The following is an 18,372-nucleotide window of genomic DNA, read 5'->3' as shown; positions in this document are numbered from 1 at the left end:
TTGTTAGCTTAAGAATATCAACAATTCCTACAAAAACTCATGTCGAACTTCATAATCAGTAATTTGATATAAAAAAGGCTCGTTGATTCCGAGAGTTAAGGCTTTTAACTTGATCTCGTAGTTTTACGAAAAATTCGAGTCCAATACTAATGAAAAGATTTAACAAGTTAAATTATTTTTTATCTGTACATTTTGATTTTGTGATACAAACTTATTTATATGTTCATTATAAGCCGTTACAAAATTTACGAATCACGAGAAATAAAGAGTCAAAAGTAGGATCCATAATTTGAAGCACTTTTTGTAAATGAGCAATGAAGTAAGGAACCCTAATTCACCCCATCCATGTGATAGTAATTAGTATGAACAGTGGAAAAAGAAGGAACAGTTCAACTACAAGTGACCGTTATGAGAGTTAATGAGGTCATGGCACTTAGCATTAAAATAAATTTTTATTCGATCCAAAAAGTTGGTATCTTGCTAATCCAAGAGGACATTGTAGTCATATTTTGAATTCATAGTTCAAATTCATCTTTGAACTTGCTTTGCTGACAGCTCTCCTCCCGTCCCCCAGTGTCTCCTAACGCACTTTTTTTCCTTCTCCTTTTCCTTCTATAATCGATTAATTTCTCTGCAAATCATTCGAGTTTCAATCAGAAAGAAACAACCCAGAATTCAAAAAATGGCTGGTTACGTTGGAGTGTTTGTGTCGGATCCATGGCTTCAGAATCAATTCACTCAAGTAGAGCTCCGGAGCTTGAAAACCCACGTAAGTTTTTAATCAAATTCGTAAGCCTTTTTTTATTATAATTTTTGGGTTCTTTGATTTACTTTTGGTTACATGTGAAATTAATGGGATTTTTTCTTTTGAGTTCTTGAGTGAATTCTTTTATCTTCTTTTCTGTGCTTTGGTTTGTTCGGTGTTAATGGGATTTTGGTTGCAGTTCATGACAATGAGGAGGGAGAATAGCGGTGGCTTGAAGCTGGCTGATTTGCCGGGGAAAATGTCTAGGATAAAACATGTCGGAGAGAATCTTACGGAGCAGGAGAGATCTTCTTTTCTTCAGGATTCATATACGAATTTGGAAGATGAAGTTGATTTCGAACTCTTTCTTCGGGTAAACATACTAACAGAGACACTGACTATGTGCGTTCATTTATTGTGTAGATGCGTGTGTTTAGAGTTTGGATTTTTCTGATCGGACAGGTATATTGAATGTTGCTTGAGAAAGTTCATAGAAATGAGTACTCTCAAATCAATTTGATTTTGTTTGTTATTCAGAATTTCAAGAGAAGAATGAATCTTCTATCTAGAGTTAGCTATATGCGAAAACAGGGTTTATCTTGGAAAATGTTTTCCTTTTTCTTGTATCCGTTGGGAGTGAAAAGAGGATTAAAGTTACTACAGTTTTTTGTTCCACTTACTTTAAGGGTTCTTTTTAATGTCAATTTCCTTCCCAATCAGTGACTTTATACAACAACAGCCTAATTCTATTTACATTTTACGGTGGGCTATGTAAATCCTTTTTCTCCATGTTCATCATTAAATCCTTTTTCTTGTATCCGTTGGGAGTGAAAATTCGTTGCAAAGGGATTGTGATTCTCTTTCTATGTCCACATAATGTTGGGTAAGAAAAAGCATTCAACATTAAAATCTAAACTCTTCCATTTCGATCCCCAAAAAGTGAAGGTTTCTATTTGCCAAGGCTAGTGGCTTTTAACTCGTCTTTTTTATTTTATTTTTTGGCATCTAAAGTTCAGGTTAAGTCAGTCACCATCAATCACTTTGTGATGAACCATTAGGTTCATGGACATTTGGTTGAATCTATGTAAAATATTTAGCTTTTGAAGAGTCAAATATAAAAAAAAAAAATTCTCATTATTTTTATGGTTTCTAAATTTTGGTTTCAGCAGTTCCTGTGTTTTATTTCTGTCCTTCCTTTTTCTTGTGACTTTTGGGCTGATGCAGTTTGGCAGTTATAATTTTGCTTTCTGTATTTCTTTTATTCTGTTTGTTTAGCATGAAGGTTTTATTATTCTTTTGCAGGTTTATTTGAAACTCCTGGCGCTTGCAACAGAAAGGAGAGGAAGTGGTGCAAAAAACGCATCTGCATTTCTGAAGTCACCAACTTCTACACTGCTTCATACAATAAGTGAATCTGAGAAGGCATCATATGTTGCTCATATCAATAACTATCTTGCGGAGGATAAATTTTTAAAGAAGTACCTTCCCCTAGAACCTTCAGCAAATGATCTCTTTGAGATTGCCAAGGATGGAGTTCTTATCTGGTGATTATCTATGGTTGCATTCTGTACAGTATTCACATGTTTGGTGGAGAGGTTTGGATAGTATTGGACACTATTGAGGAAGAAGATGCTATTGTTGAGTCCTATCCAATGCCGTGTACCAAACATGAATTAAGTTTGCTGAACATTGCTTCAAATATTTACCATGAAATGTGCTTCCTTAATGCAGTAAGCTTATTAACGTTGCCGTACCGGGAACAATTGATGAACGGGCTATCAATACAAAGAGGGAGCTTAATCCATGGGAGAGGAATGAGAATCACACCTTATGCCTGAACTCTGCCAAGGCAATTGGGTGTACTGTTGTAAATATAGGGACACAAGACTTTATTGAAGGAAGGGTGCGTGCCTGCTTTCATAAACAAATAATTGCTAGATTATGGTTATTTTTCACATTTCGTCTGGTTTTCAAGTGGAGTTTGACTGAACGTAAATAATTAGTTTTAAATGTAATTTATTTCGGTCGTCTCTGGATTGGTGACTCTAAATTATCAATAGCTTGTTATGTCAAATTATTAGCGGTGTTTTTCTTTTATTTCCCTTCTTTGTTCCTCGGGAGCCTTGAATTTTAGAAATATTGTTGAGGCCAATTCTAGATGTTCTGTTATGGTAAAAAATGAACTTAATTCTGCTTTTTTAAATGTGCTTGATAGTTTTCCTGTCAATTGATTTGATCCAATGTAATCACTTTGACATCATACATATGTAGTTTTTGCTCCTAATTTTCAGCTCCTCCTTTTAATGATGCTATTCTTCTCATCCTCCCTGTATAAGGACCATATATTTTCCCCTCTTTATATTGGGTAGTGCAGTGGCTGTATTTGTTGCTTGGTAAACTCATTTTTTGTTTTGAATTATCAATCATCTATAGTTGTGCTGTACTTGGGTCATGTTACTCCTATTTATCTACTTCTCTAGTTTTATATATGAGCTACAAGCTGACAACCTTCTTCCTTGTGTTTTATTTTCAGAGACACCTTGTTCTTGGGTTGATATCTCAGATTATTAAGGTGAGAATGTGCAGTTGTATTTAATGAAAATATTGGTCATTAGCAAAAGTTCAGGGTGTCCAATAATAGGCAGTTAGGTCTCTCAATTGATTGATCTAAATGCTATTTGCACGAATATTTCACTGTATGCCACAGCGCCACTAATCTAGTACTTCATTCCATATGCTGTTTCAGATACAACTGTTGGCAGACCTGAACTTAAAGAAAACGCCGCAGCTGGTGGAGCTGGTTGATGACAGTAAGGTAATTTCTAAATGATTTCCTATATTTATCGGGTGTAAAAATATTACAATGTCAGTCTTCCAAGTGTTAAATTTTGTCACTTCGTACTTGGAATATCAGGATGTGGAGGAGCTTATGAGTCTGGCACCAGAAAAGATCTTGCTTAGGTGGATGAACTTTCAGTTGAAAAAGGCAGGATACACGAAGACAGTCACAAACTTCTCATCTGATGTAAAGGTAACTGAAAACGAATTGATTTAAAAAATCTACGGGTTTGTTGGTCCTTCATGCAAGCGAACTTTTCTTCATTTAAAGGAAAAGGCCAACAACCCCTAGGACGTTAGTTCTTCAGAATTTACATTGCATAGTTCGTCCTTTTAATGTTAATTTTCTTTCATGGCTGGAATCAAATTTAGTTTTACATTGTTGTTAGACTTTGGAACAACGAGTTGAGATTCAGCAGAACCTGCTCTGAGGAATAGTATTTGAAAATTGTAAATCATTAAAATTATGCAAAAATGTTGAAAAAAAAGCATTTGTCAAAATCCACAAACCTCGTCTTTACACTGTATTCTTTGAGAAAACTTAGAAATTGAACCAGTAAATTAACTGAGAATTTCTTGTATCTTCATCTTTTAATCTGAATCTGAGTGTAATGGTTTTCCCTTTTCGTTTTTTTCTAGATTGGTAGGTCTGATCTAATTATCTCTTCTAAATTTAAATGAAAATCTCTCTATACAGGATGCAGAGGCTTATGCTCATCTTCTGAATGTCCTAGCACCAGAACACAGTAATCCATCGACACTGAAAGTAAAAGATCCTTCAGAAAGAGCTAAGTTAGTTCTCGAGCATGCTGATAGGATGGGTTGCAAGAGATACCTAACAGCAAAAGATATTGTAGAAGGCTCTCCAAATCTTAATCTTGCTTTTGTGGCACATATATTCCAGCACAGGTGAGAATTTTTTATTTTTTTTACTTTCAGAAGCATTTGGTGGAATTACATTATCCTTAAATCCCATTAATAAAACTATCCATAAATCCAGTTTTACTAATTGTAAAACGATTACCTACTCATGATGTGAGATAAAAATTAGGTCAGCCTGTAACAAAATAAGTAGAAATCGAAAGACAATAAGCACTCTTGCTTTACCTTTTAAACATGACTTCAAGATTACACAGAAGCACAATTGTTGAATACATCTGAACTAAATTGATTTAATGCTTAAAGAAATACAACAGGAATGCAATGCCATCTTATGACAATCTGTTTGCGTTGGCAAATTTGATGCTTTGCATTTGCCTCTGTAAACCTTAATTTTGTTTATATGATTTTAGTATTAGCTTACTTTATTTATGAGTGTCTATTTAAGCGAGTTTTCTAGATGGTAAACAAAAACGTTGGAGATTTGTTATGATCAATTTGACCAATTCTTAACTGCATATAATATGCGTAATTCAAGGTGTTGTGAAGTAATAGGACTTAATCATCTTCCTTCAAGATATAACTTGTTGTGAGTAAAAACACCATCTGACCATCACTTCCTTTGTTGGTATTTACAAAACTAATCTATTAAACAGTGCTACTTGAGGAAAACTTTTTATACTAGCTGATTGATTCTACAATGATGCTGCACTTTAAAACTTGTTTGATTTGTAAATCTTCTAAATTATCACTCTAATGTCTTGCTTCTAAGATTCGGGAATTTGCACTATTTCTTGTTACTCTGATAATTTATTATGATTATTGTTGGTCTAACATAAAATACGACATGACCTTTCATATGTAGGAATGGACTCTCAACCCAAACAAAGCAAATATCTTTTCTTGAAACTTTGCCGGATGACACCCAAATCTCCAGAGAAGAGAGATCATTCCGCTTTTGGATAAATAGTCTGGGAAATTCCACATACATTGACAATATTTTTGAAGATGTCAGAAATGGGTGAGTGTAATTCTGCTAGCAACTATGCCAACAAAATGAAAGAGAGATACATCTGCTGTCGGAGTTTCAAATGTCTAAAATTCATTATAAGGTATTATAAGTTATTGCCATTCTAAATGAACCTTTTGTTCTCGGCAGATGGGTTCTTCTAGAGACGCTTGACAAAGTATCCCCAGGGATTGTCAACTGGAAAATCGCTACTAAACCACCAATTAAAATGCCATTCAGAAAAGTAGAAAATTGCAACCAAGTTGTCAAGATTGGGAAACAGCTGAAGTTCTCCCTTGTTAATATCGCTGGAAATGACATTGTTCAAGGAAATAAGAAACTAATACTGGGTATGTTCTATACTACATTTTGTTTTAATGCAGTACCGGGATTAAACTGCCAAGTTATTGCTTATTATAATGGCGTATGACTGTTCCATGAATCTAAATCATGCGTATTTTAACCTTTTTGGTTAAATATCATATGATCATGAACTAAAGGGCCAATGTCTTTACTTTCAGCCTATCTATGGCAGCTGATGCGATTCAATATCCTTCAACTCTTGAAGAACTTAAGATTCCATTCCCATGGGAAGGAAATTGTTGATGCTGACATTTTAGAGTGGGCAAACACCAAAGTAAGAAATTCAGGGCGCCAGACCCGTATGGCCAGTTTTAAGGTATATTATATTCTGAAGCATTTTCCTTTCACAAATGTTGATTGCAAAATGCAGCAGCACCCTATCTGTTTTATGTATGTAACATAAATTAGATCATGATATTCATCAAATATTTTTATTCGCAGGATAAGAGTTTGTCAGATGGAATATTTTTCCTTGAGCTGCTTAGTGCCGTACTTCCTCGATCTGTCAACTGGAGTCTTGTTACGAAAGGACAGAGTGGTATGTTTCCTTAAGGTTTCGGCCATAAAAAATGTTGTTTGATCAAACATGAATCCTGGAATAACTGAAGTCGTTCAATATTGCGTATCGCAGTGGGATTTTAAATCAGGATTGCAATAGATGAAATATACTTAAATGTGGATAGACATAATGCTTACTCGGAATCTTGAGTAGCAACTTGCCCTCATGTCCTTTTGCTTTTAAATCCGACAATTTATTTCCTGAAATTTGTGTAATGTAGAGGAGGAGAAAAAGATGAATGCAACCTACATTATCAGTATAGCAAGGAAGCTTGGATGTTCGATATTTTTGCTTCCTGAAGATATAATCGAGGTAAATTTTACTTATTCAGTTATGTACTTAATGAATTTTTCTGAAAATAATATAATGTGGACAACTTTTTCCACCAGGTAAACCAGAAGATGATCCTAACATTGACAGCAAGTATTATGTACTGGACCTTAAAACCACCTCTGGAAGAGAGGCCCTGTGGATCTTCAGATAGTGAGAGTGGAAGCATTTTGGATACGACCTCGAACTCGACTACGGATGATACGGCTTCTGAATCATCAACAGATGATAACAGCATCAACTAATGATAAGTTGAACTTTGAGTAGTTTTAGCCAAAAGTTTCATCTATTGGTTCTTAATGAATTTTTTGGTGATTACAGTGTATTGAGTTTGTAGAAATAGATGATTTTGGAATGCAGTTTTGCTGAAGCAAGTGCAGCATATGTGAATAGTATTTGGATTGAGAGGATTGAACACCTTTGCTCATAAATTTGATGTGTATTTGCAATTCTTAGTTCTTAGCATATCCAGGGCATTGAAATTCAGTTATACTCCATTTTGGTAATGAATATTGATCCCAAAAAGTGCGGGCAGACGAGAATAAGGAGGTAACTCGAGCATGCATAATTAAAGATCATAATTATCAGCTGTAGAAATCCACAAACATGCATATATTTGATATGCAGTATTAGAATCAATAGAAAATTTTGACTTCTCTTCGAAAGTGTTGCGTACCAAAATTTTATGTTTAAGAAAAAGGAATCGGAAAAAGAATATTAGGATGATCCATTGTGGTGCTAGTTCATTCTTTATTCTGACATTTTATTATTATTATTTTAATTTAAAAATAAGCATATAATTGGTTTTCTAATGCAAACATATCTTTCGACGGTCAAAGAGATGGAAATCGTCTTTTGACGCCCACTTTTTACAAATTTAAAGGTTGTTACAATTCGTATTAAAAAAATGTTGTAGATCAAATTGTTACAACATCAAATGAGCAATTTTATTTTTTTTAAATTTATTTATTTCTATTTCATTGAAAAATAAGCCGATAATCTCTTTTCAATACACACGTAACTTTTAACATTGAAATTGATGAAGATTGTCCAGTAGACGAACTTAAAATGTTGGAACAACTCAACTGTCTTAAAAGAAAAGAAAGTATGTTTGAAGTCAACTTGTTACATCCCGAACTTTAAAATATTAGCGATGATAAAGATTATAAGCAACTTCTAATCATCAGCACGCTAAATGCAATTGTACTCAATTAAGTTAAGATGAAAGATTATTTGGAGGAAATTTTCTGAAAACTGAAAAGGACTAACTTTCTTTTGTAACTTTCTTAGTAAATAAAATTCTTCATTAGTCAAAATTTCATAATACAAAATACCCTTTTGGCTTAAAGTTTCCTTCATTAGCCTTTTGCTCAATCCTTACAAAGACTTGGACGATTTTTTTATGGGAGTAAAGGTAAGAATAAATCTCTTGAATCTACGATATTTATTTGTGTGTACATAAAAACGAAGAAGAATAAAAAATGTATACACGTACAAGATTCAAATAATTAAGCTCTATCCAACCATTTAGAGAATCTTAAATTGTGAAACTTAATTATTGTTGTTGTACGAAGCCATATTTTAGTTGGACTTCTCTTTCGAGATTGAGGAGTTGTTGTTACTGCAGAGAAGTCATTGATGGTGAATTAGTCTCTAAATGTGAGATTGTTAAATGATAGAGTTTAATTATTTTTGTTGTTCGGAGTCAGTATACTAATCGTAAAGTAGAGAACCCTAATTTCATACTAGTAATAGCAATTTTACCCTAATTTATCTTATAAATAGAAGTCATCATCAGGGGCGAATCCAGGATTTCGATTCAGTTAGGGCAGCCGTTGATCATTGGTCGTTGACTATCGATCGATATCGTTTATAAATATTAAATAAAATAATATTAAAAATTCTTCGATCTATATGTAAATACATACAAAGACTTGGACGATTTTTTTATGGGAGTAAAGGTAAGAATAAATCTCTTGAATCTACGATATTTATTTGTGTGTACATAAAAACGAAGAAGAATAAAAAATGTATACACGTACAAGATTCAAATAATTAAGCTCTATCCAACCATTTAGAGAATCTTAAATTGTGAAAATTAATTATTGTTGTTGTACGAAGCCATATTTTAGTTGGACTTCTCTTTCGAGATTGAGGAGTTGTTGTTACTGCAGAGAAGTCATTGATGGTGAATTAGTCTCTAAATGTGAGATTGTTAAATGATAGAATTTAATTATTTTTGTTGTTTGGAGTCAGTATACTAATCGTAAAGTAGAGAACCCTAATTTCATACTAGTAATAGCAATTTTACCCTAATTTATCTTATAAATAGAAGTCATCATCAGGGGCGAATCCAGGATTTCGACTCAGTTAGGGCAGCCGTTGATCATTGGTCGTTGACTATCGATCGATATCGTTTATAAATATTAAATAAAATAATATTAAAAATTCTTCGATCTATATGTAAATACACTAAAACATAAAAATCGTATATTTATATCATATTATATTTCAATACAATCCAAAATAATATAAATTACATAATACATAAAACTTCTTTGTGTTATCAATGCTTAAGAAATCATTTACTTGATTAACAGTAGTTGAAAAATTAGATACACCACTACAAGAACTAGATTGAGATTCAATTGAAAAAATCATTCTATAATCAGTGTGAGAATTGAACGTGAATCAAAGATTAAATGTAATTAAAATTAATTTTAAAATATAATTAAAGTTTCAATTTCCAATTTTCAACACCAATTCATCACAAATTATAAATTCCCCAATTTCTCATTTTCAATTTTCGTAAATCATATATTCACATTTCACGATATTCAAATTAATTTTTAATATCACAATTCATAGTAGACAAATTCTCAAATAACATATAAATTAAAACTCATAAGTCACATCTTATAAATTATTAAAGCATAAAATATTTGAAATAACAAAAACCAACAAAAAATAAATAAAAAATAGTCATTGACTTGCCTAGAGTCTTAACATATATTATTTTGTTAAACTTAGATCCAAAATTCAACCATTGCCATGATGGTTAAACTTCCAATCATCCAAATTAAAAGTTATAGGTTTGAATCCTTTCCTTAGGGATTTAATTTTGCTAAATATTGTAGAAATAAAAATTTTGCACAATGAAATAGCCAGAAATGAATCGAATCCAAGACTTGTAATATAAAAATGCAAGCTCTAACCAATTAAGTAAAAGAGAGATTTAAAAATAAAATGAACTATTAGTTATATAACCTAAATTTTTTATCTATTATCAAAAAAAAAAAAAAAACTCTCCGACAAATCTTGCTAGAGCGGCCGCCCTAGCTGGCCAACCCTTAAATCCGCCACTAGTCGTCATTAGAATTTTGTATTACCATCATGAAAGACCGGGTGGAAGGGGTGGAGATTTAAAGAAGATAGGGTTGTGAATCTTCTCTCGGGAGTAGAATTATGATTTCTAATTCTCAACAGAGGAGGCGTTGGTCAAGTGGGAGATGATACTTGTCATTTTGTGCTTTGTTAAATAAGAAAGAGACACTTTTCAAAATAGATAATATTTAGTTTTGAAGCAAGAATCATTTTTAGCCATAAATCCATATCAAATAATCATCTCATCTAAACATTTATTATTATTTTTTAAAAAGGATAAATTTGTTTATTTATATATGAATAATGCAATTTGCAGTCGCTCACTGCGACAGTTGCCCTACGTGGCATACACATAACATGTGGTTATTTGATGCATTAATGAATTAAAAAAACTACCACATTAATGTATCAAATAACCACCTGTCATGTGTATGCCACGTAGAGCGACTGTCGCAGTGAGTAATTGCAAATAACATTACTCTTTTTTATTAATGCATCAAATAACCACCTGTCATGTATATGCCAGGTAGAGCGACTGACGCAGTGAGTAACTGCAAATAGCATTACTCTTTATATATTAAACATTACAATATGTTTTTCCGTGAATATAGGGTGCATGACAGCTCGACTCTAAGGCAAATCAAGAGAAGTTAATGCTATATAAATTATTCATTTAGTTGATATTAATTAAGGAATACACCTGTTGATGAGTCATAAGACAATTTCTAGTGGTCCTAACAACAAATTGATTTAAAGAAGAAGCATGCATGTGAATATATGTGTGTGTGTGTGTGTGTGTGTGTAAATGGAACCCTAATCATGGAATTAGTTAAGAAGTCTTAATTTTAAAGCGTACTTTGATGTGTATAATTTGTATGTATATGTCACATTAACCTCTAAGCAAGCAAGATGGACCTACCATGTTCCTCTTTTGCTATTGAAGGCTACCTCTTCAAGAATATTTCCAGCCAAGCGTGCATTTGGTTTGCATGTCTGTTTGTGTATGCGTTTATGTGGAGATTTATTGATTCGAGGAAAATCCTTTCTTATCTTAAATTAATGGCTCTTTTAAGATTGTTGATTCTTACCACAAGCGTATCTATGATGTATATTTACTATATCGTCTACTGATTGATTGATATGATATGTTAAAGAGAGGAGGATTCTCTTAAGAATAAAGAAGTTGAAACTCAGACCGTTGCAGAAAGGGGATAAATAGCCCAAAGAATTATGGTCCTACACCGAGAAGCTATTTGGTCGAGTTTTACTTCTTAGTATAACCTGTTTATTATTTAGAGAAATGGAGTAAAGATCGTGCTTCAAGCATATTTTCTCTTGAGTTGCTTTTAGAAATTCCCCTGGGGGGTTATGGGAGAGACTAGAGAGTACTTAGTAATGTGAGCAATAGGTCAAGAGAGCAATATTTTTGGATGAACTAAATGTATTATTTCTTGAATAACTTACTTTATATTGGTACTTATAATTGGTTAAACAAACGAAATTAATCCCAACTCCAAACATTCCATCAACTTATAAAACGTTTTCAAGTATAGTTTTTATAGCTCTCGACAAATATGTATGTGCTACACACAAATCCCTCATACATAGGTCTTTAAACAAAATCTATCACAAAATGAAGTTCAGTTTTACATAATTTCTCGGGTTGCAATTTAAGTGACTTTTATTTGAAGTACAATTTACATTGGTAAAATGAGTTGACAGCAACAAATTTCTGGTTCACATGTAANTTCATAGAGCTTGATTTTCTTGATTATAGAGAGTAGAATTAAGCTATTTGTATAGTGTTAGTTGACAAATATTGTTAAAAAAAGGTTGAACCCCAACTTTAAAGGTTTCACTGTCCCGTCCCTAGAGTTTTGTGAGGGAGGTAAATAGTGGGATGTGCCCCAACAAATCAGGGAACAAGAGCTGTCTGTACACTGCATCTACAAAGAGTTGACAAATATTGTTGATGATATTGGAGGTGGTGAAATCAGGACCAATGGTTTAAAAAATAGTTTTTGACAATTTAAAAAATGGATGGATGTGATAAAACCAACAAATGTTGTCATCCATTATTATACAAGTAGCATGATTGATAGAGAGTATTTGTTATGTATTCCGATTCCATCTATTATTATAACTTGCAAACCGTGCTCCGTCCTCCACCGCCAGTATCCATCACAGTCGCCCTGAATTTGTTAGGTTTTGAATTGCATGACAATAGAAAAAGAGACAAAGTAGAAATTGTATAGGCAAATATGTAATTTAGATATCAATAATGAACCCAAAAAAAAAAAAGAAAAAAAGAAAATTGTATGTCCCACAAATTTTCAAGTGGGTAATGGAACCATGTGCGATCATATGGTGGTTGGCCCTTATCCAATCCCACTAAACTCTCTTTTCATCACTAAACCAAAGCTTTGATTGAAAATGAAAGATGAAAACACATTAATTAATTGTTATTAAATCAAATTAAAATTCACAAAATTTAAAAGATTGATTCTCAAGTCTCCTTCTCACCTCCCATTTTCAATCCTTTCTCTCCTAATATTCTTCTTTTCTTCATTCCCTTCACATGTTCTTTCTTGACACCCCCACCCCCCTCCCCGCCGGGGACTCCCTCGCTCTCTCTCTCTCATACACACACACTTTTTAATTATAAATTATAAGTAGATCTTGTGTGTCAGAAGTCTGAATTGAACTGAAGTTTCTTTTCTTTTGTCCTTCTGAACAGGGAGGCCCCTTTGTGTCAGAAGAAAATCTTTCCTTGTTGCCCGCTCCATTCATTTGCCAAAAAGATTTTGCCTTTAACAGCCAGGCACCAACCCTACACTCAAAACCCTAAATTTTTCTTCTGTTTTCTGGATTTCTTGTTTCAAATTCCACTACTCTTTGCCCTCCATGACTACTCAGACCACTCCTTCAAACCCTAATTCAATCAAAACTAGGTTCACTTACAGGTTCGTTCAAGCCCTGAGGAAACTGAACAAGACTAGAAGTGTTTCAGTTTCACCATCCATGAAGGAGACATACAGGAGATATCATATGATTAGAGTTGCATCCTATGCATCCATGGCTTCTGCAGTCGGGTCGAGAAGAGCCTGGAGCCGGACCGTACTATGGAAGATAAGAAACCGTACTTTGCATCGCACTTTGAAGAAAAAAGGCAAAATCCATGCTTTGAGGAGGAGAAAAGTAAGAGAAAACCCTAGAAATAGCTTAAATTTTCATCGGGAAAATGATCTGAAGAAGCTTGTACCAGGTGGTGAAGGTATGGATTTTTGCAGATTATTGAATGAAACTGCTCACTACATAAAATGCCTTAGAACCCAAGTACAGATCATGAATAATATTGTTGATCATTGTTCAAATTGAGCCATACAATTATATATACATACACACACACATATGTGTGTGTATTTGTATTTGTATTTGTATGTATGTATGTATATCTGGGTTGAATTCGATATGATGAAGAAGATAAGAGATAAAAATTTACCCTTTCATCCTCCAAATAATAGGGTATTATATTTGTGATACCAAATACATGATCTATGCTTAGATATGTTCAAGAGTATGTTTTTTTTACTTCAATTTATTACCATATTTACAAGTTTGTAAAATGAGACTTATGTTTACTGTCTGTAAATTTATGTATATATATGAAGATTGGAATATTCATCTTTTGAATTGCAAATGCTGAATTTGGATTTAAGAGATAAAATTTTAGAAATTATTATATATTGGGAAAAAATATTAATTTTCAGTTTTGTTAAAAAAAATTAAGGCATGAATTTATATAACTAAATAATTTCTTGAATTTGAGTAGGTATGTATATTATTCTTTTTCTGGTTTTGTCTGTTTGAAGTTCCTTAATTATCTTTCTTGGTGAGCAATATTCTTGGCATTATATTGCTTAACGGTGGAGATTCTAAGGTATAAAGGGTACATAAGGCTATATTAGTATAATGCCGGATTCGGAGCTTGTTTCATAAACTTTCGCAACTGTTATTAACTTTTTAACTGTGAGACTTCAATTTTATCCATTCGTTTGACACGATCCATAACTTTTGTTATTTTTTAAACCACATAATTCATTAACTTTTATCAAAACTTGCTAGATTTTTATCAAAAAAATTTATCAAACAACCTCAAAATGATTCAGGATAAGAGTGTGATAAGTGAAATAAAAAAGTGCTAATGAGTTATGTGTGACATTCAAATTTCTATAAGGTTGAAAAGATAGTTCTACACTACAATTAATAGGGTTTATGCTTAATGGTGCCGAGTGTTTGGCTATTACCTAACAAAAATCTTTGAGATACATAGTGAAAATGAAGATATTAAGATCACGTATGGTTTTATTAAAATTGATAAGATAGTAATTGAATATATATACACTAAGAAGGGGAGTGGCACAAATCAAAGATTATTAAGGTAACAAATAATTAGATAGTTGAGACATGTTTTGTGTAGAATAAAGAAAGCTCCCGTCACTACACCAAAAAAGGGATTTTGCAGCAGCCAAAAAACGCTGCAAAAGATCATTTGCAGCGTTTTAGAATGTGTTGCGAGGGTTGAGGTTGTCATTGAGGGAAGAGATACAGTAACGTTTATTCACCGTTACAAAAGTCCATTTTTTGCAACGTTTAAAAACTGTTGCCATATACTCTTCCACAACGTTGCCCTTTAACTCTTTTTCAAAAGGTAACGTTAGCAACATTCACTTAAAAAATGTTGTCAAATCTCAATTACTAACACCAATGGCAATATTTGCAACATTTAATTGATGAATGTTTTATTTTACATGTTGCAAAAACACTTTTTTGTTGTAGTGCGTTCACATGAGTTATGTGATAATGTAGAAGAGGGAGAAAAAGTTCAAAACAACTTAATATTTGGCAATTATTAAGATTTAATTGTTCTCTATCTTTCAATAAATAAATTACTAAAAGTATTTTTTTTCTAGCATTTCCCCTTTCTTCTTAAAGAGATTACTGTTATACATCGTCTCAGTTCCTGTCCTATAAAATTTGCTAAAAGATAATTTGACCCAAAAAAAAAAAAATTGATATATATGATATATTTTAAAAAATGTTTCAAATTTATTTATATATAAAATTCATACCAATGAAAATCATAAAATTAGGATGATCAACTAGAGACTGCGAGAAGTTTATTTAAGAAAAACTTCATAAAAAATATGCCCCTGAATTTTGAAAAATAAAATTATAAAACTGAAATCATCAACTACATATTTTACAAAGAACTATTGAAAAATATTAGTGCAGCCCCACTGCTAAATTTGAAAAAAAAATAAAATATTTATATTGTTAAATTGGAAGAAGTTTCTAACGTGTAAATATAGTATTGATTTTTTATATGTCCAATTAATAGCTAGGATCGATGTGTAAATCAATACAAATAGAAATGTGTGGATATTTTCTTTGAAAACTAGAAAAAATAACACATCTAAATTTAAAAAAAAAAAAAGAGAGAGAGAAGCAAATAGCGACGTGATAGAATTTTAGTTGTTAATTTTGATACATGTACAAAATATATATATGTTTGGCTTCACTACTGTTGAACCCAAATCAATTTGGGGGAAAAAATCATAATTCGGTGACTTAGTTTACACCAAATCATTAGTCAGATGTATAATTTGAAATTGCAAAACTCAGGTATGAGGTAATTAATTAAAAAAATTTATTAATTAAACATAATACGGTCATAGTTATACAATTAATGGTCACATGTACATAATTACAGGTCACAATTTATTTATTGGTCACATATTATTTCGAGGGTCACAAATCAAGAAAATAAAGGTCACGATTTATCTATTGTCACATATTTTCAAATTTATTGATCACAAATTATCGAATTTTAAGGTCACATTTTAATAGTTAGTCACAAAGAACAAGATAATTAGTCACATACACCCAAACACCAAATCCCGATTCTCATCCAACACCAATACTTGCTCACAAATCGACCAAATAGTTGGTCACAGACACTTTTCGTCACATCCTGTCGTTATGCCACCACCGTCACCACCAGCAATAATAATAACACACTACCACTGCAACCAATGTCACCACCTCATCACTATCACGACGACCACTACCACCCAGATCTCAACATACACAACCACCACTGCCCATTGACATTAGCCTCTTGTTGCACCCCATTCTCATCCAATATCACCATCTCTTGACCCACAGGTTTCCCGACTGACCTTGGCTTACATGGGTTATCCTCCGACAATGGATTCGAAGCCATCAAGTGGCTTGCCCTCCAACAATGGATTGCCTCTGTCATTGCTTTAGCCTCCAAAACAGCACACATAAGCCTGCAAAATAGGTGTGTTGAATGCCTCCTCAAGCCGAGCTAATATGACATGCACCAATGATGTACTATAGCTCCGAATGAACCATAGCTTCGGGTAGTCAGTTTTATCGCTGCTGAGGTAGTGTGTCGCTCAGATGAGATCGCAATTAGCTGCACTTGCTACTCGGTAGCAACGGCCATGTGGGAGAGACATAAGAGAGACAGAGAAAAAGGGGAAAAAGATGGGCAGAGGGAGAAAATAATTTAGGATTTTAATTGGGTGGGGAGAGTATATTTATTTACCTGATGTTTGAATAAGTAAACTTTAAACCTCATTTTTTAAATTCAATCTTTAAATACTGGTATGGATGTAATTTCCTCATAAATTAGCTTATTTCGTTTTAATAAATAAGTTTTTAAATGAGATAATTTAAAAGAATATTAAATGAGACATTAATCATGTGCTTGAATATTGCCTAAAATTGTCAATGCATGGTGTAGAGATATGTCCTCTCTTGTTTCAACGTCATACCATTTTTGTCAATTGGTCGGTCCTCTAGTGAAAAAATAAAAATTAGACATACGTGTTGGGTGGTATTGAACTTTCTCAACTCCAAAAGTTAGCTCAAGAGGTGAAACTTTTCCTTACATTGATAAACTGGCCAGTGACCACCAACTTCTTCAATAACCGACGTGAGATAACCTCAGCAATCTCCCCCCACACATTGAGCCTTGTGAAAGACTAAATCCATTTTCCTCTCACACATTGGGCCATGCAGGAGACCAAACATATCTCCCCCTCACATAATGGGCCATAGGTGAGACCAAACTCGTCTCCCCCTCACACAAATTGCATCTCCCATGACTGTTGGGTCTGAGATTTGTTGATAATTTGTGTTTTAATATCAGTGTTGGGTGGTATTACGCCTTCTCAACTCCAAAAGATAGCTCAAGAAATGAGGTTAACTTATAAACTGACCACCAGCTCATTCCATAATCGTTGTGGGACAACCTCAATAATACTTGCACATGTGAGGTACGTTGATAGCATAATTAAAATTAATTAATTTATTTTCTTTTCAATAGTGGCAATGGACCATGACATCGTATTGGTTTAAGTCTGTGGGTCCAAGTCAAAAGTTAGTTAACTCGGCAGAAATTTTCCATTCTAATTAAGGAAAACAGTGTGTGGCCTAATTATTCTATTAATCAATGATTTGTACTTCCAATAATAAGTTTGGCTAATTTAGAAGTTGTTGAGATTAGTCCATAATTCCTACAATTACGGGAAAGAGTCTATAAAAAAGAAAAATGTTTAGGTCCAAAATGCCATTCTGCCTACTTGTTTATACTACACCATCATTTAGAGGCTGGAACGAGGCATTAGAAGCTGTCAAACTGCTGGAACAGGAAGTACAATTTTGATTTCAAAAAACTGTCATGTCATCTATGGCTAGAGGTAATTCGATGGTTCAAACTTTCGTATTTGATTGTGTTTAAAATTGATATGTAAGCATACTATGGGATGCTTGCAAAATTTACACAAATAGTACAAATTAGAGCCACTTTTTCCAGAATTCCTTTATGTAAACCTTCCCTTTTAGCACCATGCGAGATGACTCGAGCAATTTGGGTGCTTTCAGCAAATTCGCCAAGGGAGCTTTTTAGAGAACAATAATATAAAAAATAATGAAACATATGATCGTTGAAGGAAATTATGCCGGTGATAGTGAATTGTGTGATAATTTTAATTCATAGAGAAGAAATTAATTATGACGCATTTAGTGATCTATGACGCATCGTCCTCAATGATTATCAATGATAATATATTCAATAATGTCTTTTGAAATCAGAAACTGATGCTTTATTCATTGAGGAGAAGCCATCGACAATTATAATTAAAATCAATGTGTGTGTGTGTGGTGGGTGGG

General features: G+C 33.1%; 2 protein-coding genes across 2 annotated transcripts; both read left to right on the top strand.

The window, feature by feature from the left end:
- The first annotated feature begins 490 nt into the window (after window positions 1–490).
- On the top strand, window positions 491–7,215 carry LOC111393753 (fimbrin-2). Its single transcript, XM_023019443.1, has 14 exons — window positions 491–769; window positions 945–1,118; window positions 2,048–2,289; window positions 2,477–2,648; window positions 3,279–3,317; window positions 3,492–3,560; window positions 3,660–3,776; window positions 4,281–4,492; window positions 5,328–5,483; window positions 5,622–5,821; window positions 5,993–6,150; window positions 6,276–6,372; window positions 6,614–6,705; window positions 6,783–7,215. Exons 1-14 carry the CDS (start codon window positions 683–685, stop codon window positions 6,966–6,968), a joined length of 2,001 nt encoding a protein of 666 aa, XP_022875211.1. The 5' UTR covers window positions 491–682; the 3' UTR covers window positions 6,969–7,215.
- Window positions 7,216–12,684: 5,469 nt separating this feature from the next.
- On the top strand, window positions 12,685–13,791 carry LOC111393752 (transcription factor IBH1-like). Its single transcript, XM_023019442.1, has one exon. The coding sequence runs from the start codon at window positions 13,012–13,014 to the stop codon at window positions 13,483–13,485; it is 474 nt and encodes a 157-aa protein (XP_022875210.1). The 5' UTR covers window positions 12,685–13,011; the 3' UTR covers window positions 13,486–13,791.
- The last annotated feature ends 4,581 nt before the right edge of the window (window positions 13,792–18,372 follow it).

The sequence above is a fragment of the Olea europaea genome, chromosome 4 (genome assembly GCF_002742605.1).
Source record: "Olea europaea var. sylvestris chromosome 4, O_europaea_v1, whole genome shotgun sequence".
Taxonomy (NCBI): Eukaryota; Viridiplantae; Streptophyta; class Magnoliopsida; order Lamiales; family Oleaceae; genus Olea; species Olea europaea.
This window is presented reverse-complemented; position numbering and strand designations above follow the sequence as displayed.